This window comes from Solanum stenotomum, chromosome 10 (genome assembly GCF_019186545.1).
Source record: "Solanum stenotomum isolate F172 chromosome 10, ASM1918654v1, whole genome shotgun sequence".
Classification (NCBI taxonomy): domain Eukaryota; kingdom Viridiplantae; phylum Streptophyta; class Magnoliopsida; order Solanales; family Solanaceae; genus Solanum; species Solanum stenotomum.
The window spans coordinates 54,067,258-54,094,379 of record NC_064291.1 but is presented as its reverse complement, the minus strand read 5'-3'; the positions used below and the strand labels follow the sequence as shown (position 1 = coordinate 54,094,379).

Sequence of the window (27,122 nt, the reverse complement as noted above, 5' to 3'; positions counted from 1 at the left end):
TACTCTCGTATTCATAGGAAAACTGGACATCATGCTTGCTGAATCATCATTAGATCATGATTAAGTAGGCAAAAAATTAACCATTTTGGATCATGGGGCATCCTGGGAAATTTTTTAAAAACAAATCCTAAAAAAAAAAAGATATAGAATGTTTCTTCCAAATGGGGCCTCTACATTAACAGAAATTACATTATACACACTATGGAAGTCTTGAATGGAACCTATAAAAATGATACAACACACCCAAACCCCTAATTTTTTGGCACATTGACATTAACATTTTAGGGAATCTGAATGTTCCACCAACTGTGCATTTAACCTTTCAATGTACTAGATATCTACCAAAAGACTGTCAAAAATTGAAATGAATCAACGTAGTTTGGTATACAATTGGAATGCTAGCCTGGGAAATAAGAGATTTCGGTTGCCATCTTCCCCAGCAATTTGTTTCTAGATCTGCAAATCATCCAGCGAGAGCTCGTCTGCAGTCAGGAGCTTTAATTTCTGCAACACAATCAACCATCATAAGTCAATGTGGGCATATATCTCTAACCAGAGGTGGGGATGTGGAGGTAGGGGCGTAGGGTGGTGGAGATGGGGTCCTAGGAGGTGGGGGTGAAGATGAAGTGTTTTGGAGGACACAATCAATGTAAAATGTCATTTTGTGGAACTTGTTTTCACTACTTCCACCAAGTCATTTTCCTCATTTTGAAGGAACTTATTCTCCAAAGAAAATACTTTCCACAAATTATGACCAACCGAATATGAAAAACTTCGAAAACAATTTTTCAGAAAATATTTTCCTCTGTACGGAACACACCCTAAGGCTATACAACTAGTTCTCCAACTAACAAATCATGGAGTTCAAATGATTTTAAGATGCTCTGGCTTTTCCCAAGAAAACATTGTTTGTGGTCCAAAATAATGCAACAGAAGCATATATGCAAAAAATGTCAAACAAGATCCAGTTAAGGACATGTTTTATTGACAATCTCAAGAAGGCATTTCAATTATCAATAAAACGACGGCAGAAAAGCGATTGCTGTCCATTTCTGTAGAAGGCAGTAACATGTTAATAATAATTAAAAAAAAAAAAGCTATCATTACTAACTGAAGAGATTAACTACAGTTAACAAATATTACCTCATCTATAATGGCACCCCAAATGAGAAAAGAAAAAAAGGAGATAGGGGAGGAAGCAGATGAAGTGTCATACCGTAATGAATTGTGGAGGGTCATCGATGCTGGATGAACCAAGAACTACCTCTCTCTTCAGCTTTGTAGATAACTTGTGACAAGCCCGCAACTGAAACATACAAAGGAAAATGACTTCGAGATTAACATATATGACAAGTAAAGTTAGAACATTAACATGCTACCAAGGAAACCAAATATAAGCCAGAAATGGAAAGGGTAAGTTTGTTCTTTTTTTAAAACCATAACGACGAATGGGAAGTGCTAAGTCTGAAAATAACACCTCTGATCGTGTAGCTCCACCAACTATAAATACAAAAATGCGTTGACCCATTTTCTTGAAATCGCTTGATGCATGCCTCAGGATTGAATCACTGCAAGAGAGTGAAGGAATTCAATCAGCACTTCCTTTAAATGATTGCCTGGTGCTGGCACAGAAATGATATCATGACATATAATGGTGAGGTGCAATAATGTGTACCTAGAATATCCATCATCAGAATTTCGAGGGCGGGCCCATGTGGCTGTCCTTCTCGATCTCATTGAATGAGGAGTTGAAACTTGATTTGCTTGTATTGATGCAGACTGGGAAGTCCCATGGAAAGTTGGACTTGGATCATTCATGCAGGGATAATCATTCTTTGGTAATTCCCCTTTATTGAGTTTTTCAACAAGTTCCTGCAAGATTAGAATAGCTTTGATCAGTTAACCATCTCAAAGTAGTATCGTCAGGTCTCTGAGTCACCCCAACCCATCAATGTGATGAATTACAGTGACCCTGATATTAGATTTTATTCTTGATGTGGGAGCTAACAGTCATGAACTACTTTTCTTCAGAAAGCCTTAAAGTTTGTTCTTTATCCCTGTTTGTTTGTTTTTCATTTGGAGGGGGATGGGGGTGGTTGGATCTGGGGGAGAGAACATGGAAGGGACCTAAATTGTCAAGTCCCTTGACATTGTTGGCTTTACATGTAGAATCATGGCAACCAAAACATAATCAGAATCATCAGTTCATAGATATGGTGTCATAACACACCCCCATGTAGCATACCTCTATCATTGGGTAAAAACGAGACAACTGCCATGTTGATGCTTGATCAGTACGGTCTTTTCTAGAGGCGTGCTTCTTCTGTTATTAAAAAAAAAGGGCAATGAAATCTAATCAGAAGGAGCTTATCATGAATGCAAATAATTTCATAGCCAATCACGTACCTTGTGAACGTCAAACTTGAGAGAGAAAGGTCCCAGTGAGGTTTTCTTATTATCTGTTGATCCCTCCAGCAATCTCATATTGTACACGGCATTCATGTCATCTTGGGGCAATCTCGCTAACTAAAGAGGTACAAATGTGAGTGTTCATGTGTACAAAATTGTCTTCTACACAATGAGAGCAGCCTTGTCTACCATTCAGAATAGTACTAAAGTGAAGTTCAAAGTCAATGTAGTTCCAGATGACACAAATTAACATGAAAAGGAATCAGAATTAAAACAATGCCTTATGCCACAGATGAGAATTCAAGTCAGATAGCAAAATTGTGTTTTCGACCACTGGGAAGACCATAACATGCAGTAGCTATCTCTTTATTTGGATTTTCACACCGTTAGTAGTTCAACCAAGAATAAGAAAATCTCCAATATAAGATGACACTTGTTCGATTCAAGATATTGATACAACAATAACAAATCACTGACCTCCATTAACTTGGAAAGTTTGTCACTTTCAAACTTCTCAGGATGAACGGATGCATAAATCATCAATAAGCGTAACTTGCTTTCCCGTGTCACATCCTGCAGACCACAGCTAATTGCTCAAATAAACAAATCTAGACATTATGGAGGTTTAACAATCTATACAGTTTCTACCTGATGAACCCTCAGGAAATTGATCAAATCTTTAGTTCCTGCATCTCCGAAAACAAGGTCCTGCTCTAATTGGCCAATTTCTTTTAGACTTGACTCCCTGATAATTCTGTTTAGCTTCCCGGCAATCTGGATTAGGGAAAAAATGGTCATCATAGTCACTCTGATGACTACTTCAATAAAAGATCTTATCCACCACACAATAAACTCTAAATTAATAGGAAACTGAAAATATCTATATTGAACATTTGCTCAGGTAAAACATGACCGGTAAATGTATTTCCACCAATACACATAAAAAGTGAAGTGATTATCTACAGATACTCACAACGTCACTTCAACAGTCACAATTGCAATGAAACTCTCGCTACCAAAAATAAAATCACAGATCGCACCAAATATTGTGTTAATCCAAGCAAAGCACTGGAAAAATACAGTGTGTTCATCAATACTTGCAATTGTGCAAAGGTCAATGGATATTTTCAGCAACCTGTAGATCCTGGGACCCAAACAATGGATCCTCTCTACATTACATTTGTTCTCGAATTTGTCAGGGATATCTGGATATGTTTCCTATATGCTCCCCCCTCTCTTGTCTCGTACAACAAAGTTTGAGTAGATATAAGAATTGAGAGTCATAAAATTGACTAGCATCTTGGTAAGCATAAGAATAAGAATTGTTTCTCAAAAAAAATGATTAGAAGATAAAATCATCTTTTCTGGCACTTGTTTCAGAAGGAATAGATGTTGATCAATTATATTTGGCCCCCATTATTCATATCCTGTTTGGGATAGTTTCAACTATGCACTAAAATTGAGTTATTTGATATTCATTTTATATAAGAGTAGTATCAAAATAGTCGGAAAAATAATATTTCAGACGGAAAAATATCTTAAATTTTGAAATGTTAGATAAATTTGAGTTCTTTAAGCCTGTGAAGATCGTTTTTATCAAGTACAATCTTTGTGAAAATCTAGAGAACATAATTATTATGGAAGCATTCCTAACATTTTCAGAAACCTAAAATGTAGTCAATTGGGTTAGACAATAAGAATCCCAAATATATGTTGTCTTTTCATGAACAATTATAAGAAATATAGATGTGATTTAACTATTAGTTTTAATCATCTTCCTTTCAAATTAATCTTTGATGCCAGAACGATAGAAAAACTCTTAGATTTTAGCCTATCTTGCAAACAAGAAGGATCAATATTATGCACATTTGAGTAGCCTGCAGTTTGCCACAATATCAGAATAGCCATGATAAAATTACAATGCAAGTAAGAGCCTACAGCAGAATAAGGCTTAATGAATGACATAAACAGTGTCTCTTGACCAGAATAATAAATAAAGAAACATCTTTAGCTGCTTTACGTTCAAAAGTGTAGATATAAAATCAAACTTAAGACTTCAAAGTGCAAACCATCAAGTGAAATTTTCAGAAGACTCACATCAACATGCAGGGAGAGCTTCTCAATTTGTTCACTGTATTGAGGTAAAGCCTGAACCATCTTTTGCAAATCCCGAGTGGATAATTGACCACCGTCCCTACAATTTTGAGAAAAAAGTGGAGTAAACAACATAACCTATCTAGGGGTGCGCATCGGTCGGTTCGGTTCGGTTTTAGGTGTTATTGGTTCGGTTTATCGGTTTTCGGTTTGTAAATACTTCAAACCGATAACCAAACCAATAACATATTTCTTATCGGTTTTTGGTTAATCGGTTTATGGTACTTAACGGTTCGGTTTTCGGTTTAACCAATAAGAAAATACTCATATATATTATATACACGATAAGAAAATTTTCAAATAAACCATATGATTTTTCCAGCATTTGGCATGAAAGTAATAATTATAAAAGTAACAATCATTTTTCTTGCAAGTTTAGACACTAGACACATTCAAAGGAAAAAGTGTGAAAGTAACAATCGTTTAACCATTAACAAAAAGTGTGAAAGTAACAATCGTTTAACCATTAACAATAAGACTAGTAAATTTAGTATAGTCTTATTGGGTTATCGGTTTAACCATTAACAAAATTTATAAAACCAGAAACCGAACCAATAACCCAATAAAAAAATTTGCAAAACCGTTTAAAAACCATTAGCCCAATAACCCAATATCAATAAACCAATAGTATTTTTTTCGGTTCGGTTTATTGGTTAAATCGGTTTTTGCACACCCCTAAACCTATCTAGTTTAGAATCTAAAGAATGAAAAAAGAAAACGGTATGTGCTTCTAAGTCCAGACTTGCAGGTATTTTCCAAGTTTACCCAAATTAAAAAAGGCAACTCATTCTGCAATTAGTTCTATAATCTATAAATAAATGGCTTAAGACGTTTTCTAGTAAATGAGGATAGCCTATCAAAAACAGCCTCTCTACCTCACCTTTGAGGTAGAGGTAAGGTCTGCGTACACTCTACCCCCCCTCTCCCCCCACTGTGTGGGACTACACTGGGTCTGTTGTTGTTGCTGAGAATAGCCTAGCAGGCGTCCAACTTGTAAATATAAAGTTCATGGATTTTAGCTTTGTACGGCTTCTCGTAGTTGATAATTGACACACCAATTCTTCCATAAAGAGAAACGAGCATCTTTACTAATAAGGAAACTACTTCAGCTGCACACTGGATGAGACTTGGAAAGCTTTTCCTTACTTGAGGGTCAACCAAACAGATCTCAGGTCAACCATTGTTTGAATCAATCACATTCCCCGATTCTTACATCCTATATATCATCTCTTGCAAATTGCATTACTTTTCGATCGTATCATGACAAAGCATTTCCAAACACATATTCAAGCAGAATTTTTTTAGAGAAAAGGTTTTGTAAATTGCAAAAAGTGCAGACTTACCTTGAACCTTGATGCATTTGTGCAGCTTTATTCTTTGACACAAAGTTTGTCATCTTCTCATGCAATCTTTCACTAGCCTGACAAACCAATTACTGGTTAGAGATAGCATAATCATGTTCTATTCCTAACTTATACTAGTTATGCACAAGACCTACATCAGCAATGTGTGCATGGCGGAGCTCTAACCAGATAGGATCATGATCCTCCAAAAGAACATCTTTCTTCTCCGGAGGGCCACCAGCTTTGCCAGGAACCTAGCCTTACATTAAAATGTAACTGTTATGGTAGATTCAACAACATTTCCATTAGAGAGACTCAGAACACACAACTCACCTCATGCACATATTTATTCCCGTCCATGTTTAACAAGTCATGGCACATTGCGTCATATGTCCACTCGTGTATAATGGGAGCAATCTGGAAAACAGAGGGAGATAGAGAAGCATGTCATTGAAATGAGAAATAGACAAGACTACCTGGAGAATGGAGGAAACAAAGTTGAACCTGGTCTACTGATCTATCCACAATAAGCAACTCGCAAGTTTCTGTCTGTGGAAAGTGAGGAAGAGTAGATTTGTACTTTGTAAGAGAATTCCAAACACCAGCTGCAAGTTTTGTAGGAATTAAATCGCGAAAGGTTGTCATGGTGGTAGGATCAAGTGATTTTGCAGCGCGGTAGCGCACCAAAGGAAATTCCTGTAGAAATTAATTTTAGCAAGGGTGTCTCTTGTCTCTATGCTTGAAAGCTCCAGATCAAGATCTAAATGCTTACCCGCAATGATGCAAAAACTGTAGCAATACGGTTCGCCATCTCATTCAAACACACACTACCCTTCCGAGAACCTTCATCATCTCCATAAAGTTCTTCAAGCGCCCTCTCATTATCGGTGATAAAACCCTATACGGTAATATGGGATTGTTAGGAAGTGATAAATCAATACACTACTATTCTAGACAACCCCAGCGCAAAATCTGCTGGCAAAAAATAAGCCATGTTTAAAGCTGTTGCATTGAAATACCTTCTTACTAAAGAAAGTTACAGACAAGTAAGTTTGGTATATACAATATGATTCTCAGCTTCTCGCAGCATCAGCGATAACAATTTTCACAGAATTACATTCTCCAATTAAGCACAGGAACTAAAGCAGAAAAATAACAAATTTCATGACTTTTTGAGTGATGCATCATCATATACCTGGCTGTCAATAGCAAAAAACTCCAAATTCATCTGCGCAATAAAGCCCTCAATAAGAACAGTGACACAAATTAAAGCAATAAAAGTAAAATTAGCTCAAGAAAAGATTTCACAAAAAGAAGGATAATAACCTCTCTCAAGGCACCAATGCGAGACAGAACACTTGAATCCCTCTTTATGTGGTTAACCAACTCTTTAGCAATAGGTGAACTAAAGAAAACAAATGCCCTGAAAAGGAAATAAAGAGGAGCAGAGGATGAGTGAGAGAGAAAGAAGAAAAAATAACCAAAGCAAATCAGACTCTGACATCTACGATATCTAAGTTCCCTCTATCCTTTTGATAAAGTCAAACTTCCCTAACTCTTTGGAAGGGAATCTAAGGAATTGACCATCAGACTTTAGGATATAGAAGAATAGATCCAGTTGAGATAAATAGCTGGCTTTGCATACCATGAATATTCATATGAGGATTGGGACTTTTGGTCATCATAAAAGTACAGAGGTCTAAATCTGGGTAACTTAAAGGTCTTTTTTTCAGAATGCACTTATTAAACAGAGGTCTTCCCACTCAAATTGCATTTAGGTGGGACTGTACCTTCACAATGTTGGCTTGCATTCAGTAAAAGATGATGTGAAATTCACATAGAGCAAATCTAGCTTTAGGTTAATTACTGCAAGGTGGTCTTGATAGAATCTTTATTCAGTCTAAATGCAAGCTCCAATATAAAAAAGACTCTCAAGAGAGATTGGAAGTATGGGGTTATATGAGAAAATGCTTTCTCAACTGATACTTGGGACAGCCTATCCTTCTCTCAAAAATGTCCTCCGCCTGTGTATAACATTTTTTCTTTTCCGCCGAACACAAATGTTAATTAACTTCTTCTTTCAATATTATGAATCAGTGCATTCATAGGTACAAGCATACAACACGGTAATACATTATTTCTATCAACAGAGGCTAGTTAACAATGCACAATTGTCAAAGAAAAATATGTGACCAAGACAAAAGGCATTCAGAATGGAACTCAAGATATTTCTGGACGTACTTTCTGTATAAAGGTGATTTCCCAGCCATGTCAGATAGAAACATCACAACACTGCAAATAAAAGAAAAAGTTAATGGCTAGTAACTATATGGATAAAGACAGAATCTGCATATAGATATTTAGCTACAAATAAACAGCAAGATTGATATTACTAAGATAAACAAAGAGCCGGCATAATAATAATAACATTTATCAACAGAAGTTCCTGATAAAAAGAACACGTGTCCCAGAAGTTCTGTTAATAGTATCACAACAACCTATGATTATAGTGGCAAGACAGAATAAAAGAATCCTTCTATATCGAAAGCTAAGTTGAAAAAACAATAGGAAAATTCCTGGATCACCCATGGAGAAGAACCAAAGCAGAATGGTAAAACCTCTACTATAAATGGAGCTTCTGATAATATTCATTAAACTAATTGCTTGCAATACCTGTGTGTTTTCTCTAAACACCGCATAATAGTTTAGGTGTGAAGAAAATTCATAGTCAAAATTACCTATTTAAACTATAAAAACTCATACAGAAGATACAGAGCCATACTCCTCCGCGATCAGAGTCAAAATTCATGATACTAAAACAAAAAATATCACACTTAACATACTGCAACCTCAAAAGTTTTAAGTGATTTAAATTTAACTTCTATCATCCTATGATATGGTGAAGGATACCAAACTGAAAGTAGAATAGATTTACCAACAACATATTCATTCATATAGGAAAAAATGGACAAGTCTTCAACAATCAGATGTTTAAGTGTAAGAAATTACTATCTCCATCCCATTTCATGTGACATGAGTATGAATGGATGGGATTATAATTGCTAATCTTACTGGTACATCATATTGGTCATAGTACATGAGTTGATAGGAAATCACTACAAGAGTCCAACTCTGAGTGGTTCAGAAAGTTTGAATTTTAAATAATTTATGGAATTTGTAAAAAGAAAAATTGATGGTTAAATTGTGTCAAACATAAACATTCCAAAATGGAAATGGGACAATCAAACTATGCAAATGTAATTAGCTTATTCAATAAACTTATTTTGTGTAATTTGCACTCTATCCTAATTTTTTTATCATGTACTTCTTAATATCTTCATTTTGCTCAAATTTTGAGTTCTTTGAGTTGCTCTGTCAATATATGCCTTTTTCAACCTATCAGTTTTTTCTCCTCACTATCTACCCATGAAATCAGGTTAATGCTTCTTTTCCTTTTCTCTATTTAATTAGTTAAGATTAGGATAATATTCCGTGACAATAAGTTTGCTCTTTTTTTTTTTCACTCTATATCATTAGTCTAGATTGTACCTCTGATGAGAGTAATAGAATCTCAGGTATGTGTTGATATACAAATTCACACAGCTGATCCCAAGAAGAGAGCCACTCACAGGAATAGGATCAAGTACTCAAGGATGGATGAAACAAGCCGTACAAATAGAGGCTCAAGTCCTAGCAACTATTTCGATTAGGAGTTGCTTGCATCAGTTGGTGTTACCCATGCAATAAGGCGGGTGAAGATGTAGATTGTTTTCTTTTACAAAGCAGCCAGGAGACTGGTGGGATCTTATGAGATGGTTTGGTATGTCATGGGTGATGCCTAGATTTGTAAAAGACTTGTTGTTAAGCTGGAAAGTTGGAAGAAGCTAGAGAAAGAGCAGTGCATGGAATGTTGCTCCTCGTACTTTGATGTGGATTATTTGGAGAGAGAAACATGAGAGCATTTGAAGGCGTAAAAATGAATTTTAGTCAGTTGAGAAGTAGTCTCTGATCACTTATTTATTTTTGGTGCACTCATTTAGTTTCTGGTTATATAGATGAAAGAACTATTATCTTTTGGTAGGTTCTTCACCTTTTGGTATACCTCTTGTAGGTGGCCGATTCTGGCCCTTTTGATTAATGAAATCTTGTTTACTTGATTAATAAAAACAAAAAAGATATGTTCAGGGTGCAAAATGGAAAGAACATAATTTACAACATAGAAGTATACACCTATAAATGCTAGAGGATCTGAAAGATTGAACTATGTAAGGTAGTCGAACAAAGAAATTAGCATTAGTACTTCTCTTTTGTTGGTTGGATGAAGTATATCGCATCCATGGATGGGAGCGGCTGCCGTCGCTTGTATATGTCTTCAACCACTGCAGAAACATTGTAAACAGACTTTTTAAAGATTAAGTTCAGCCCAATCATACAAGAGAGATAACCAGTGAATGTGCAGAATGCCCACACCTCCGCACTGAAAACCCAGCAGACAACAATAGCTCTTTCAGTCATTCAAGATCAAGTTCATCAACATTCAACAATTATCCACCCGAAAGACAATAGTGACCAATAAATCACAGGATTGGCACATGCTATGGTGTTGCCCCATGAAATTTCTCCTAATTAACCGTTATATTCTAAGGAAATATGAATTTATTATATATTCAGGAACTAATACATGCTTCTCCAGCCCAATTTTAGGTTTGCTAATCTTTAACAGAAAAGGACAAAATCACCAGGAGACCAGTAAAAGAGAATAGATTGCACTTGCACCTTAAGAGGAAAAGTTAATAATCCACACAAATGTCATTAATAAAATATGCACTTATTTCCGGGTAGAACTGGAAAATGTAGCCTGCTAAAATACAAGGGCACAAAAGAAAGGGAGTAACAAACAGTACATCCTATTCAGCAACGTAAAGATGAATGGGTTGAAGAGGTTAATATTAATAATGTAATAGAAATGTCACCCAATACATGATACTACCAACATCACTTATGCACATTAATTCATTATGAGGGACCATCAGCATCATTTGGATACGAAGTTAAGATCACATAAACCCGGGAGGAAAACAAGACAATCTGCACATTCCAATGATATAACTAACACAGAGAGACATCTATTTAATTCAGATATGTACAATTTATGTTTTTGAGAAGGTTAAAGATTATTATTGAATGGGCATCAGGATGATGCCAAATTACAAAACGTGTGATCAGTTAGCTCTAATACAAAGGACAATAAAACATTTCAGCACTAGTACAAGTAGCCTAAGCTAAAGCTAAGTATCTAACAAAATAAAAAAAACATGTCGACTCTATCGACAGGTGAAAGAAAATTCCAACTATACAGTATGTGAAAATCTATACACATATACATCAAGTATGTATCACATCTGAAAGCATGTATATTAAAATTTATACACAACCATCAATGACTTGATTCAACAGTAAATCAACGTAGAAGTAAAAAATGAAAGTATGTGGCACCCAAGGGTGTGACCTAGTGGTTAATATGAAATGGGGGGAGAACTATGTGCTCTCTAGTATACCTCCAAGGAGGCAAAAAAAAACTAGGTGAGATCTTCCCACCTGCCTAAGCATTGGTGTGCAGAGTTATCTAGTATATGTGCTGGTATGGGAAGTAGCAAGTACCCAGTGGAATAGTCAAAGTGTCAACAAGCTGACACGGACACCATTGTCATTAAAAAAGAATGAATATCCCTAAGAGTGGTCTTTTAATACTTACATGAAACTCCTTCCTCTGTGATATCTGCCATCTTGCATGCATATGACATTATTTTAACAGTTAGTTTATCCATGATGAGTACCTGCAGGATAGAGGATCAATAGAAGAACTATCTATGGGCTTCATCGACCTGCATTCTTGGAATTTAATAGAAGTATTTCAAGCCACTTCAACACAAGTGAAGGCATAACCTTGTCGCAAATGGGTATATAATCTTCTTGACAAAGTTCCAATTTATTTATTTTTTGGGAAATAGTTCCTAAATAATACTTATAAGCAACATGATTAGTTGCTATGAGTTTTAGACGTTATAGCATTGATTTGGTAACGAAAAAGCTTTTCATCTAAAACCACTTTTTTTTTTGTTGAAGTACAAATTTTCACAAACAGAGTGATCTCTTCAAATTGTGAAACATATTGTAGTTGTACCTTCCACGCTGATTTTGAGTCTTTTGACTTGGCAGACCTGAGCATTTCATATAGTAATCCTACAAAAATATAGAAGGAAATGGTTGAAATAGGTTGATATGAATAGAATATCAGACATCACACTTCATTGCAAGTTAAAATAAGTAAACAGGAGTATATGGAAGATCTAGTATCAGTTGTGAATGTCTTAGGATCCCCTGTAATTTTTTGTCATAGGAATGAAGATCTTCCTAATAATCTGTTAAAATTTGTAACTAGGAACCTGTAACATGTTGTGACAGGTTTTGATTTTTCGGAAATAGAAATACAAATTGTTGCTGTCTCAAAAAAAAAAAAGTGACGACGGAAGAACTCTTAAGGGAGAACTTGAGATCATTATTAACGAACACATAATTTTATCATGTATTTCTCAAAATTACAGGAAAAGGCTGCATTAGTGCAACTAGAGCTCCATCTGTAAAGATAGTACAAAACAATTAACTGGAAAGTTTTATAGCAGATCTTGGGGTGCATTAATCGGCGATATGCAGACATGAAAACAAAAGGGGGTCTTTATAAGGCTTGGGCAATCCGCCTCCCTTTGAGCTAGGATTTGGGGTGTGAATTAGGCCCAAGACCTAATTTTATATGGTATCAGAGCAGGATCCATCTCACCCAAAGGGTGTTGAAAGATGAAAAAAGTCTCACATTGGTGATTAATAAGATGGGTGGTCTTTTTGTAAGACTTGGGCAATCCTCCTCCCTTTGAGCTAGCTTTAGGGGTGTGAGTGTGATTAATAAGATGGGTGGTCTCTTTGTAAGACTTGGGCAATCCTCCTCCCTTTGAGCTAGCTTTAGGGGTGTGAGTTAGGTCCAAGACCTAATTTTACTGGGAAGCAAGTAACTCTGCATATAAGAACCCTTTTCCCATCATTGCAATTTGCAAACTAATTTCATTAATTTTTCATTTTGCAATAACCTGATTACAAACATCATAATTAATCAAAATATTTATGAAAAATAATCTATATTCCATTATGAATCTTGACAAAGTCCTCCTGTAGAGACTCATCTAAAGCTTAGTCATATTTCAATGATTTTGTTCTTTTAGCAACATATTTATTCAGTTAGAGTGTTGAGCTAAACAAGCAAACAAACAGGGATGTTGTTATCATAGACTCAGGCAATCAAGATTACATGTATATCATCAGCGTAGCTACTTCTTCGCACTTCAGTTGCAAAGCATTTCTCTTTACTCCATGGGTGTCAATATTTCTTCCTTCTTTTTTTAATGACCGATAAATACGTCTAGAGCCAACTATTTGGGCCAACCACAACCTTTGAAACTCGGGAATGTGGGTTTATCCCTCTACCCCTTCTCCACTTAAATACTGGATTTAGTTCGCTTGGCACAGGGATCGAACTTGTGACCAAAGAAACAATTCCGCCAACCTTTGCCAACTGAGCAAACCTTTGGGGGCAATCTTCCTTTTATATGACAGAACCCCACCCTCCCAACCTCATGCGCAGTCAATAGTGGTCTCTCCCACTTCACTTACATGTTGACTTGAACTCCCAACCTGTTGATTGGAGAAAGCGTTCTTGTCACAATAGCAACCTAACTTGCCTATTCCTAAGGTGACAAATTAGAGATATTTCCTTAGGATCTTAGTGCAACATAGGAAAAACAAATAATTCACCAAAATGGATGTAGAGCATTCATATAGTCAACCTGAACTAGTTTGAAACTGAGGCTAGTTGGTTGACTCATTGATACTTCAAGTGTTATATCAATGAAAGCTATCTGTACCCTTTTCTAGGCAAAACAAGTTGTTCAGTGATTTTCAACTCCTTAAATGGGTATCCTCAAGTCATAACCCCATTATGTCTAACAATTGTTTGTTTTCGCCCGACTTTGGTTTTAATGGCTGATGAACTCATGCCATTGCTAGGCAGTTATTTCTCTCTCGCTCTCCAAGATAGGGAAAAAAGAACGCTAGCCACGATTCCATATCCTAGTCTATGGTCCACCTTACTTTGGACTTTGGTATCTGCAAGTACTCTTGCGGTCTTGCCCTACAACTCCAGCTAATGAGTGACATTTAATTGCTGACAGTAATAGAACTCCACGCCTGTCGACTTCAATTCTAGATGCTTGAACCGAATGTAAAACAGTCAGCAGAGCCACACCTCTAGCACATATTCAAGCCAACTCTGACTTCAAATTCTAGATTTTTCTGGAATTTGCAACATGTGGTGCTAGATGAAAAAGAGAGATTCCTAGGTTTGGTTGGCTAGCAAGTCCGAATTTATATAGTCGTTTAAGTTAGTCCTGAAGCAGTAGTGTGATCGGGAGAAGGAATGGCCTTGGATATTGAATAGGAAATCCATTGTTCCACCTATTTGCATGTTTTGCTTTGGTAGCATCAAAGGGTGTGTGTATTCAATAAATAACAGAAGAGAGATATTTCATAATGTAAAAGATGCGATTTCTTCGCAGTAGTTCTTCGGAGAATAGCAACCATTTATTGTTACAGTGCAACTACTAGGCAAATTTGGTCTCTATTTATCAACCTGTTTGGAGCAAGCTGAGTAATGCCAAAAGATGTTAAGCAACTTGAATTATGTTGGGACAGAAAGAGAGTGGATAACAGATCCAGGAAGACTATCACTGTGCACATCATCTGGACTGTGTGCCTTGAAAGAGACGGGAGATGTTTTGAAGGGAAGACTGAGCATATTCTTTTGTCGAGCTTAAATGATTACAGAACTTATACTTTAGATGCAAAGGGAACACATCAGAAAGTATGTTACAGTTTTAGGAATTTTGGGACTCTCGAGTCAAGAGAGAAAATTGAATATACTGCTTCTTTTGTACTATATCCCATACCTTCTTGATGCTGATACCAATAAAATTACTCTTACCTTATCAAAGGAATTTTAGAGCCCTAGGTTGATAGGAGCAAAAACAGCGGAAAAAAAAGTTTCAAGCTTGGGTTTGACGGCTTAATAATAGGCTGCAAGTCCTAAATTTGTTGGGGCTTAGGTGGTAAAAATCCAAAGGAATAAAAATCAAGCGTGTTCTCGAAGATCACAAATACTGTCTTGGACCTAGGGATATCCTGCCTAAGGCATTACAGAAGGTCTAAAAAACAACAAGGTGGAACGAACTTGCACCAAAATCTAGAAGTCCAAAGTAGGGCAGTTGTTTGATCTAGAATAAGGCATCACGTTAAACAACGCATTAGAGAGTTGGGTGTTTATTGCATTTTTTATGTTCCCTATTAACAATATAGCATATTTAGAAATTATCTTACGCCAGAAGTTGTTTACCCAAGGATAAAAATCAAAATTTTATAAGGATTAAAGTGCCCCACATGTATGATCTGAAGAACTAAAATCCAGAGATAATGTTATTGAAAAGAATAGTCAATGCATTGCAAAACGAATACAATGCCGGTCTAAAGCCCCATATATCCTGAATTCATCAGCACCTAACAAGAAATATATTATTCCAATATTATCTCGGTTTCTTATGACTAACAAGTAACAACCATTTAGCTCAATGATGCCTCTTTGTGTGGTTCTTATTGAAACGATAATATCTCCAGTTTTATGGGTTTAATGCCCTCTATTAGCCCTGTTATACCTGATCTTATCAAAAAGAAATATCCTCTATTAGCCCCGTTATACCTTATCTTATCAAAAAAAAATCCTGTATTAGCCTAACCCCCAACAAAAAGAGCCTCTTTTTGCATTTCCTGAAGAACGCTTCATATGACATCTATAGCATACCCACGCTCATGAATGAAATGCCCAAAGCTTAACTTCCACATTTCCACATGTATGTTGACCATTACTTCCTTTAAAATCCCATGTCAAAAACTGCTCTGACAAGACACTCCATCCAGAATTTATATCTAACTCAAGAGGTTGTGCATGTTATGATGCGTAGAATAATGTTGGTTTTAGGTTTATTCATTTTCAAAAAATCCTCTGTTGACTAATTTAGCTAGTTTCAATCATTTTCACTAATCTTTTCTTGTTGAGGTGGAGTTGCAGAGTCAGTTTATGAGTTGTCAACCATCTGACAGAAAATATCCTACATTTTTTTTAGTTAATCCAAAATAGTTGACCTCTTAGGCTCTTACTAAAAATGATAAAAGCCCAGTTAGTGCTTCCTAGATTTTGCAGGGTAAATATTCCTCTGTTACATTAGTTACAAGTACTCCAAAATATTTTCTTACTTTACACTAGAACAGATGGTAGAATTTCATTCTTATGATGCTACTACAGTGAACGACAAAGTAAAGTTACAGTAGACAATGCTCGACATAGTGGAAGATAAAAGTTGTAACAGTTGCCTGGTAATTTAAAGAGATTTACATATAAACAAGAAAACTCTTAACCATTTGCCGGGTAAGGAAACTCAACACCAAATATCCTGCGGTTCATATGTTCCCACAATATTATGCAACAATTAATTTTCAATAAGCTCCAGAACCATAAACCCCGGCCCCCTTTTATAAGACTACCACCTAGAAGTAGTACGAAAATCTTACTTTACTACGAGACTTCAAGGTGAACCCAGTAGATAACAATAAAAATTATAACTTTTTATAACCAAGAAATTACCATGGGATAGTAACTGCGCGGTTCAAAGCTCGAGGGGTAACAACGCCCCTCTCTACCCTTCTCCACTTAAATACAAAGCTTTAGTCTGCAGTAGGATTCAAATAAAACGCAGCATCCGCCTAATTTTAGGTAACTAATAGTGAATATAACCTGATGACTTGATTTCACTCCAAACCATTTTAACATTTTTATCTTCCACCAAAAAGCTAAAAGAATCAAGGACTTTGATATTCAGATTATCAAATAATAATTCTCAAATGAACGTCTCTATCTTCACAAGGTAGGAGTAAGGCTGCATACACATCACCCTCCCCAAAACCCCACTTGTCGAATTACACTGCGTATCAATTCTCAAATGAACATACAGAAATTAGTACCAATCAATCAACTGACTATGCAAATCCCTAATATCCAGTCTGCTTTATTCAGGCACATCTCATTACAAAAAAGCACAATTTACAAAACTGGATCAAGGAAAGCACATTTCTATTCTACTAACAGATTGATTAATACCCTAATAGTTGCAATCAAAGGCTAATTACATGCATTTCAAAGCAAAAATATGATTATAGAATACTCACTGTCACGTATAACTTGCCGGAAGTTCTTGTAATCGCTTCCCTGCGACGATGTATCGGAATCAGACATGGACATGATTGATTTTCCACCAAAAAGTAAAATATATTCCAATTTCCGTTTCTCTCTGTGTGTGGCCTTTAAATAATTGATCGATCACAGAGATCGTTGTGATCGAAAATTGGAAATTGGAAATGGAAATTCTCAGTGGTTTAACAATTCACAGAGAGAGAATTAGTCGTAGTAAATTTCGCACGTTGACTGTTGAAAGGCACAAAGTTGAATTGTCTCCGACGATATGACTATGACCCGAAACGATTTCATCATTTTCCGGGTCGTTTGATCCGGGTCGAACCAACCGCCCAAAGGTTCATACCCGGAAACTAATTTATTAACATTAAAAATAATCGAACATTAGAAAATAAGTACAAAAATATAAACACCTTAACTTGACATATTTGGAAAAATAACACTATGTATGTATTAATTTATTTTGAATTAATTGAGTAAATTTTAGGTTTAGCAAATATAAAAATCATATTTGTATGTTATAGCTATAATTTGTATAATTGTGCTCCATAGTTTGCTATGGAACATCAGATTTGTATAAAGTCGATGTCAGTCTCTCATTTGTATAAATCACTGACAGCCTCTCGTTTGTATAAATCGTTGGCAGCCTTTCAATTCAATTTTATGTGTTTGTATATCTGCATAAAATTTGAATTTGTATACAATTGAATCGAAATAAAACATTTGTATATCAAAACTCTCTCTCTCTCGCTTTATACAACATAAATTATACATTGTAATTTGTATAATCTGTGTTTGTATAAAACGAGAAAGAGAGAAAGGCAAAAGAAAACTGGGCAAGGGAAGATCTGTATTTGTATAATTATAAACGTATAGGACAAAAATATATGTATTTGTATTTGTATATACAGTTTTCTCTCGTTTTATACAAACACAAACGCATTTTATACATTTGTGTTCGTATAAAGTGAGAGAGGCGAGGGAGAGACTGGCGAGTGAGAAATGGAGAGTGGCAAGTGAGAAATAAGGGGAGATAAGCGAATGACAACTGTTTGCTATGGGTTACAATAAAATCAAACTGTGGTTATAACATTTAATTTGAATTAATAGTTTGTTATTTTATACATTTCTTCCTTAATTAAACACCACATAAAGATGTGATGTACTCCCTCTATTCAACATATTTGTCCACTATTAGCTTTACACACTTTGTAAAAAACTATAAATAGATCGGTAATTTTACAATATTAACCTTTGAATATACTCAAATACAATGTCTTGAAAAATATAATAGGGAAATGATTATAATTAATGATAAGAGTAATTAGGAACTAAGTGTAAAATTATCCATTGATTTCATAAAGTAGACAAGTATTGTTGGACATCTCAAAATAGTATAGTAGACAACTATTGTTGGACGGAAGGAGTAATAGATAGGATTGTTTCGGGTCCAAGGTAATTAGGAGCGTTATCCTGAGGTACTATCCGATACGAATTTAAACTAATCGAACTTCAATATAAATATCAAATCTTCGATATATAAAAAACCAAAAAAAATGACTAAACAAGTTGATGTCCAAATTTACAAGTAAAATCCGTTATCTCTTCCTTTTTGGGTACGTCTTTCGGCGAAGCTGTACGGAGTTTTTAAAAAAAAATAGGAAGAAAAAAAGATATGTTTGAAAAGGTAAGTGCCAGGAATTTGTAGGGACCTAATTAGGAAAGTTTGAAGAATTAGAATTAATTTGTTTGTCTAATTTTTTAGTTTGTTTTGAAAAAAATGTAGTATTTTTTAATATAATTTTTAATTTTCCGCGTGATATGTTTAAAATTATAGAATTGAAGAGTAATTCAAAATTTTCTACGTATATTTTAATAAAATCACAAAAAAATTTACTTTCATAAAATTTGTATTAAGTCATAATCATACTAACAAATTGAAACGAAGGGAGTACAATTTATTGAAAAAATTATGTACGCGTTTGAGGTTATTAATTTTATAGACACGGTTAAGTTTCAGCCTAGTTCTAGAACAATAGAATAATACCAGTATATATATATAAATATTAACGGTGGAATTTTTTGTGACACAAGATTTGCTTGAAAAGTAGTAAAATTTTGAATTGGACTTCCATTTTCTAGGCTTTAAGTTGGAGCAGAAGGTTTGAAATATGATGCATTTTTATTACGTGTAAAAAAAAAAACTCTAACATAAATATATTGTTAGTTTCATATTAAATTAATATGTTATATCATGTTATTTATTTATTTATCATATCATCATATCAAATTTAACAAGAAGAATTATATGTTATTGTAAAGTCAATTTTATTAATTAACTTGTGCGTCATACTGATGATGTAACTATTTAAATAGTGATGTAACAATTATAAAGTTGACTAAATTAAGAATCTTATGAGCAATACATTTACATTATGATATTCTATATATTTAGTGTTCTTAGACATATAGTAATTTATTTATAACGTGTTATGTTAGCAAAGTATTATTGATCTTTTCATTCATTTTTATTCGTCCACAAAAACAAAATTTTATTCTTACTTATCCATTTAGCATGTCAAGAGGATGTCTGCCAAAAACTCACTAGCAAAGATGCCTTTTGGCAAGGTGTCATTCCATACAATTTTATTTTCTAAGAAAAAGTTAATAATATTTAGAATTAAAGTAATTTTTTTTCTAAAGGGTCTATTTCAAAAGCTTCCTGATAATTGTAATTGATATAATTACTAGGATAATAATTACCACTCTATTGGTATTCCAAAAATTCCTTTTTCAAAATATTCTAAACTCAAGCAGAAGTATAATGTATTTGGAAACTCGGTGTCAACCGGCTATCGGCTACCAAAATTCTTCCTCTTGACGTAGATATGGTTAAAATGCACATTTTTGCCAGAATATAATCAAGCCTTATTCTAATTTCATCCATTAAATTATGCTTTCAATTATTAACTTAATAGTATCATTTTCCGCATACATTTATTATTATTACCTAAGTCAAAATTAACATCCTAAATGTTATTTTGAGCTATGTGGGACAAAAAAAAAAGCATGTCATATTCATATGATGAAAGCAAACTCTGTTGTACATATTATTTTATGTGAAAGTGGTCAACCATATTGCATCAGTTATACAAAGTTAATTAGTAATCAAAATATATCAACTAGCTCTTGATGCTAACTTAGCCATTTTTAGAATAATGTGTATAAATTAATTCATAGGACAAATGTTTGTTTTTCAATGTAACATCATCCCTGAGGATAAAGATTATACTTTTAATACGTATTGGATTTCCAAAGGAAGAGAAAAAGTCTATAATAAAAATGTTTCCCCTTAACCGGTAGTGTTTGTTGTACATGCAAATCTAAGATGTCAAAATATATGAAGATAACTTCATCTAAATGTGTGACCCCGCGATTAATGGAATAGATGAAAATAACAAAAATCGAGATTCAAATCTTAACAAAAATAAAATATACTAGATTTTTATTATAAAAGGTAGATAAAAATCCGAAGACAACTATCGTGATGAGCAAGACAAAATGAGGAGAGAGTTCCTTGTCATAAGGCCATCCTCGATCTCAAAAACTATTTTCCTCTCCCACCCCTTTCCCATCGTCGAGCTTTTCCCTTAATAATTGGGGAAGTACTCTCTTATCTGAACTTTTATGAGCATTCGACCTTAGTAATTTTGGGGGTGAGGTGGTGGATGTGCTCAACATAGGCTCAAACATGTGTAAAGCACTTCGTTAGTAAAATTATTCGATATTTGTGTTAGTGAAGATAACATATATATAGTATTTGTTGTACATGTAAATCTGATATGAAAATCTATGAAAGTGATTCTTTTAAAAACTAGTGAGTTGGACTTCTTGCATTGGTCCCAGCAAGTAGTCAATAAGACACATTTGAAGGATGAGGAAACCTAGATGAGGGCTGTCAAAGACAATAACAACTCATGTACACCAACAAGAAACTTTACTACTTTCTTGTATTGGCTTATATTGGCTTAGGTACCACAAGAAATAAAACTACTCAAACAATTAAAAAAAAAAGTACTCATTCATCACAACTTACAATGAGTATGTACCTTACCATATACTATCTAGTTGTACATAATAATGAGATTCCATAGGGAAGTTTTTGTCCTAGCTCTTTTTTTTAAAAAAAAAATATGGGCAAATCGAACTTCACAGTAAGTACCCAATCAAGTACAGATTTTTTCATGTTTGATATCTATATTGAGAGTCACGATTAATCTGAACAATGAAGCCCTAAGTAATCTAGGTTAGCATTGCATAGGACCATGAACATAGAACTTTTTCTATGCTCGAAACATTTAATTAAGGGTGGAAAATCATACCACAATACTCCATGGTCATTCCAAAAGGGTGTTAGGACTCCAATCTCCCAAACAAGAAAAGTTTGACAAAGAAACTCACCAATTTGACCAAGTAATGAGTAAATCAATGCAAGAAAACTTACAACAAGAAAACGCCAAATATTTCACTTTGCTTTAAAAAGTCCTCCAAAATCTAATAAGTACATCAAAAAAACAAAATTAAACTAAATATTTTTCACATGATGTCTATCTTTGTTATGTAGGTGATGGGGTTATTAAACCCTCATTGTTGTTAATGCCAATATTATTATTGTACCTGCAAAGCACCTTGCACTTGACCACATTGTCATAGACATAGAACCCTGGTGTAACCATGATCCTAACCATGTTAGGGACCAACTTCTTAGCCTTGTCTGCACCCATATCCTCCATGTAAATTGAGTCAAATTTAATCTCTTTATCCACTCTGAAAATAGGCAAAGTTGGGTGCAATGAGTTAGCCAGTAAGTGTACTAACCATACTGCTTTTGATGCACCAAAAAAGGCTTGCAAAAGTGGTTCAGGCCAAGCACGGTTCCATCCTAACATAGCAACAATTTCACTCATTTTCCTATCACAAAACTTGCTGAATTCTTCACTATAAAATCTTGTCCCTTTGCTTAAAACTTCCTCCCATGTTAAGTCCTTTAATCGATTGTACAAACTGAAATTCGATTCACAACGATCAATGGGGTTCAAGATTTGGTTACAAGAACTCTTTTGATATCCAATAGATTCAAAATCATCATAAAAAGCTTTGTTTAACAAGGCTTCAAGATACACAAGCAAGCCTCTGGGGTTTCTTGATATTGAAATCTTGATTTCATATGGTTGGAGTAATAACGCAATTCGATCATAAACTTTGCTACCAATCTGTCTAAGCTGAAGAGTCATTGATCGACTTAAAATCCTAACAGATGATCTTGCCTCAGAGACCATAACCAAGAAATGCTCAATCACTTTGTCTTCTTCACCAAATTTCACTCTTTGAACCAAACTTAAAGAGGAATTGTTAGTCATAACATTGTTACTACAAACTTCAAGACCAGACTTCAAATTATGACAGTAAATTTCAAGTTTGTTTAGCTTTTTCTCAAGCTCAACCATAGAAAACTTCAATCTTGATGCTTCTAAAACAGCCTCATCTCTTTTCCTAGTAGCTTGAATAAGCTTATGTGAAACCTCAGCTAATGCAATTTTCCATTGTTCCTCTCTTGTTGACACTCCACCAACAACAGAAGACTCAACTTCTGATGATGATAATGATAATGATAATCTTGGACTTTTTTTAACAAGATTAGACAGAACAGATTTGAATATACCACCATGTGGACTATTTACAGAATTACCCTTGTTGTCTAATGGAACCACAGTGATTTTCTCCCTATTGCTTGGCCTGCACTTGTTACACAAAACTCCTTTATCATCATTTTCTTGCCTCTTTTTGTAACACACTTTGCCTTTATTCTCTGTTTTAGAGTGTAAAGGTGTAGGATGGTGTCTGTATTCAGCTTCACTTGGAGTTGTTTCTGCTCTAAAACTGCTTCTCCCTTGTGAATACTCTTCTTCTTCATTCCCTTCTTCAATCTACAATCAAAAAACACAAACCAAAAAATATAAAAATTCAATCTTTTTGAGAAGAAAGACACCTAAACAGAGTTTGCTTCAATACCCATAACAGAAAACAAGGGTAAAAGTAAACTTACAGGAGTAAAAGGAGAAGATGAATTAGCCATGGAAATTGAATTAAACCAAAAGGGTATTGAGTATTTACCAAAAAGATTGTTTCTTTATGTTGAAAATCTTAAAAGAGTGGTGAAAAAACTTAAAAACATCATAAATCAAGAATCAATGAGCAAAAATCAAGAATTTGCTTGAATACCCAAAAGAGAAATGGTGAACTTACAGGAGTGAAAAGAGGAGGATGACGAGGAGAAATGGAGGATTTTGAGGAGGAGGAAGAAGAATTAGCCATGGAAATTGAAGTTAACTGAAAAGGGTGTTTGGGTATATAAGAAAAAGATTAATTCTTTTTGTTGAGAAAAAAACTCAAAATGTGTTTTTTCGTCGGCTTGTAATCATGGTTTTGAATGAATCACAGAACAGATTTGCAGGTTCTTTTTTCTGAAATCTGAAATTATATTTCAGCTTCTTCTAACCTATAACCCCCAACCCGTGGGGCTAAACAGTGCGGTATAGTGAATGAGGTTGTTGTTTCTTTAATTAATATCGGATTTAAATTTTGGATATGAAAAAAAAATTGGTAAGAGTGTTTTTCCGAATAAAGTCCTATATGATGTGAATTTGAAATAGTATACTATATCAAATTTATCAAAAATGTGGTACAGTAGATGAGATTGTTACTGCTTTAATTGGTCTGGAGTTTAAACATTAGACATGGAAAATCGTTGATAGGGAGCGCTCTTCTGAATGAGACTAATATTGTACCGAAAAATAGGAGTTTACTATATCGAACTTTAAGTGATGCAATTCGAAATAGTGACTCTAATACTGTACCGAACATCGAGTGAAAAATTTTAAAAATAATTTTTTTAAAAAAAAAACACCCCCAACCCACCTCGTGGAGAAATCAGAAGAATCAGAACTTACCAGGTCAGAATTATGAAGTTTACGCGCTATGAAGTGTTTTAGGGGTTAACTATGGTCTACTATTACGTGACACATGGGTTCGTGAGTTCCACGTATTGATGTTGAGTTTGGGTCTTCTTTATGACTTAATGAGTCAAGTGTCAAATGTAGTTTATTTCCATTTCATACTTTTTCTTAATCCTCCGTTTCTAAAAAAGAAAAGAAAACAATGGAAAAAAATTAAAGTAAATTTTTTGTTTATTTATCTGTTTTGAAGTCTCCATTAATTAAAACTTACATTTAATATAATAGCCAATTTCCATTTCTGGAATATTATTAAATGTATAGTTCTTTTAAATTTTATTTTTTTTTTATATATATATATATATATGAACATTTTTTAGACTATAATTTGAAGATTTCTAAAGGGAAAAAAGGTTAAATTATAATTTAAATTTTTTAAAGTTATTGTAAATATTTGACGCAAATCTAATATTATCCAAAAAGATTTTTTTTAAGGATTATATTTGTACAACATATAAAATAGGAATAAAATTTAATTAGGACTTAAAAGAACAACACTTGCGTAAATTAATTAATTATTTTACACTGTATGTTAAAAGAAAAATCATTTTAAACAAGGTTTCAAATTGAAACTCTAGCTAAGAATATAAAAAGAATTTTATCTAATTTCTGATCTCATTGCCATTTTTGGTAGTCTCTCATTCTTATTTGAACATCATTTAAATGGAGATAATTTAACATTCAAATTTTGTTTATTAGAACTTGCAATTTTATACGTATAGAATAGGTAAATGTGTTAAATTAACCAAATACTATAAATTAACCATAGGAAAAGATTGAAAAAATGGTTATAAATCATCTAGCGTCACAATTTACAATTATAAGCATAAAGTAGAGAAATGAATCAATCAATATTGATTTTTTTGATTATTTTTGTAATTATGTTTCTAGAATTTAGTAGCTCACAGAAATAGAGATTTCATCCCTAATATAATTGAAAAATATTCATATTGTAATAAATCTATTATAAACTAAAAAACTTCAATTTTTTTTTTTTAAATCTCTATTTGCAACATTGATGAGTAGGTCCATATCCTTGTCTAGAATAATTAAATAAGGACAGTGATCTCCCAAAAAATGGTCGATATTTTTTTTGGATTTGTCTTTTAACCAGCTAGGCATTATATGGTTATTTGTTAAATTTCCACCATACCTATTTATACTTTAGCCTGTTTGGTCAAATGGATTTTATCTTTTTCCTTTAAAACAGCCAAAAAATTCACAAAATCCTTTTGAGTTCCAAGAAGGAAAATATAACATGATATAATAAATTATAAAACTAAATGAAGCCAAATAAAAACAAGAAAAACATCATGCGTAAATTCTTTTTCTTTTGATAAAATTAGTAAAACTCTATGTATTGTCCTTTCGTCATGATTTTGAAAATTCTAAAGTTTCACAATTTGTCATTTTTCTAATGTCACTGCCGTATAATGTCGACCGGACCATATCATGTACTACAATTTATTTTTCCTTTCCCGCAAGGTACGCTACTAAAAAAAAAATGAAAATAGATTTTTAAAATTGAACGATTGATTTTTGGGAAATGCCAACCTCAAATGGGGATAACGGTTTTATTTTGAAAAATATCGACAACCTTTAAACGTAGGTTTATTAATAACATAATTATAAAATGCATTATTTGAAAATCATGACCTCGTGTCTTTATTGTGTTATGATACATTTCTATTACCAGACTATGAATATTTATTGGTTTAAGATTTTAATTTTTTTATTTATACCCTTCAAATCTTTTCGCATGAGGGACATTTTTGTAAAATTTCTAAAGAAACCAAACTCTAGAGATCGATTAGAATTTTTTTCAATTTTTCGGCAATAAAAATGACCTCTAGAAGTTGATTTTATTTAAAAAAATATTCTTAAAATTACTTGGTTAAAAATGGACATCCAGAAGTCCATTGTTTCAAAAGAAGAAGAAAAAATTGGGTAGCGGAAGGAGTAACAAGGGAGGAAATTATAAGGTGGAGAATAACCCTCACCAACAATATAAATATTTAAATAGTCAATCAATTGAACTACTAAAATTTCTGTTTGATTTTTATTTTTTTTTGGAGATCATTTTTTGTTGTTTTGTATTTATATTTGGTCCTAACTTAACTCGAATTACGTTATAAAGTTCCATTTTTTTAAAGTAAAACTTTACCTAACAAAGGTGATAATATATTCAAATTTTAAAATCGAGATCGATAAAAAATATTTTAAAGTAAAACTTTACCTAATAAAGGTAATATCATATCCAAATTTTAAAATCGAAATCGATAAAAAATAAAGAAATATTTACCCCTCACCTCCATGTTGATAATGTACACACCATTTTGCAATATGTAAATGAAGACAAAATTAAAGATAGTAATTAATGACACAATATCTTTTTCATTCTGCATTTACTTCCACCATATCGTACACCTAACAACCACTATCTTGCATATAATTCTCCCTCTTTTAATTTTATTTTTATGAAACCCTTTTCTATTAAAAGAAAATTAATAATCAAAGATTGTTCTATTTAAAATCCTTAAGAGATCGTTTGATTTGGGAAATAAATTATCTCAAAATTATAATATGGAGACTAAATATGTAATGGATATATGATATATCCTTATTAAAGAAGATTTTAAAAACCTCTCTACGTTTATCCTTTTACTATAAAGCCAATTTTACCATGTTGTTATCAAATTTTATAAAAATATCCCTCAATTGAAGAACACACCCCCCCCC

The 27,122-nt window shown here is 33.7% G+C and overlaps 3 protein-coding genes across 5 annotated transcripts in view; all 3 read right to left on the bottom strand.

Annotated features, from left to right (window-relative positions):
• Positions 1-27,122, bottom strand: part of LOC125878425 (ATP-dependent Clp protease proteolytic subunit-related protein 2, chloroplastic) — a 204,749-nt gene that overhangs the window by 89,351 nt on the left and 88,276 nt on the right. The gene's annotated exons all lie outside the window — the stretch shown is intronic.
• LOC125878405 (SNARE-interacting protein KEULE) lies at positions 130-17,575 on the bottom strand. The gene is made up of 21 exons (XM_049559653.1): positions 17,286-17,575; positions 12,091-12,149; positions 11,662-11,743; positions 10,207-10,285; positions 8,148-8,198; positions 7,233-7,329; positions 7,102-7,134; positions 6,679-6,804; positions 6,411-6,602; positions 6,240-6,323; positions 6,062-6,160; positions 5,907-5,983; positions 4,507-4,603; positions 3,058-3,183; positions 2,887-2,982; positions 2,407-2,526; positions 2,246-2,323; positions 1,676-1,872; positions 1,478-1,568; positions 1,217-1,306; positions 130-504 (listed from the first exon to the last, which is right to left on the bottom strand). Exons 1-21 carry the CDS (start codon positions 17,356-17,358, stop codon positions 451-453), a joined length of 2,001 nt encoding a protein of 666 aa, XP_049415610.1. The 5' UTR covers positions 17,359-17,575; the 3' UTR covers positions 130-450.
• Positions 21,811-23,933, bottom strand: LOC125878419 (IRK-interacting protein). 2 transcript variants are annotated; one of them, XM_049559667.1, is made up of 2 exons: positions 23,617-23,933; positions 21,811-23,297 (listed from the first exon to the last, which is right to left on the bottom strand). In XM_049559667.1, the coding sequence occupies exons 1-2, from the start codon at positions 23,683-23,685 to the stop codon at positions 21,927-21,929; spliced, it is 1,440 nt and encodes a 479-aa protein (XP_049415624.1). In that variant the 5' UTR covers positions 23,686-23,933; the 3' UTR covers positions 21,811-21,926. The 2 variants fall into 2 exon arrangements, with proteins under 2 accessions (XP_049415624.1, XP_049415626.1); XM_049559669.1 differs by lacking the exon at positions 23,617-23,933 and adding an exon at positions 23,417-23,603.

Bases quoted from the DNA above. Each gene is read 5' to 3' on its own strand.
- LOC125878405 (XM_049559653.1), bottom strand. From the start codon at position 17,358: ATGTCCATGTCTGATTCCGATACATCGTCGCAGGGAAGCGATTACAAG. The intron at 8,199-10,206 runs GTACTAATGCTA...TTTTATTTGCAG, and splicing joins ATCCAACCAACAAAAGAGAA to TGTTGTGATGTTTCTATCTG. The intron at 1,307-1,477 runs GTGTTATTTTCA...TGTATGTTTCAG, and splicing joins GTGGAGCTACACGATCAGAG to TTGCGGGCTTGTCACAAGTT.
- LOC125878419 (XM_049559667.1), bottom strand. From the start codon at position 23,685: ATGGCTAATTCTTCTTCCTCCTCCTCAAAATCCTCCATTTCTCCTCGT. The intron at 23,298-23,616 runs GTAAGTTCACCA...TTTTGATTGTAG, and splicing joins ATCCTCCTCTTTTCACTCCT to ATTGAAGAAGGGAATGAAGA.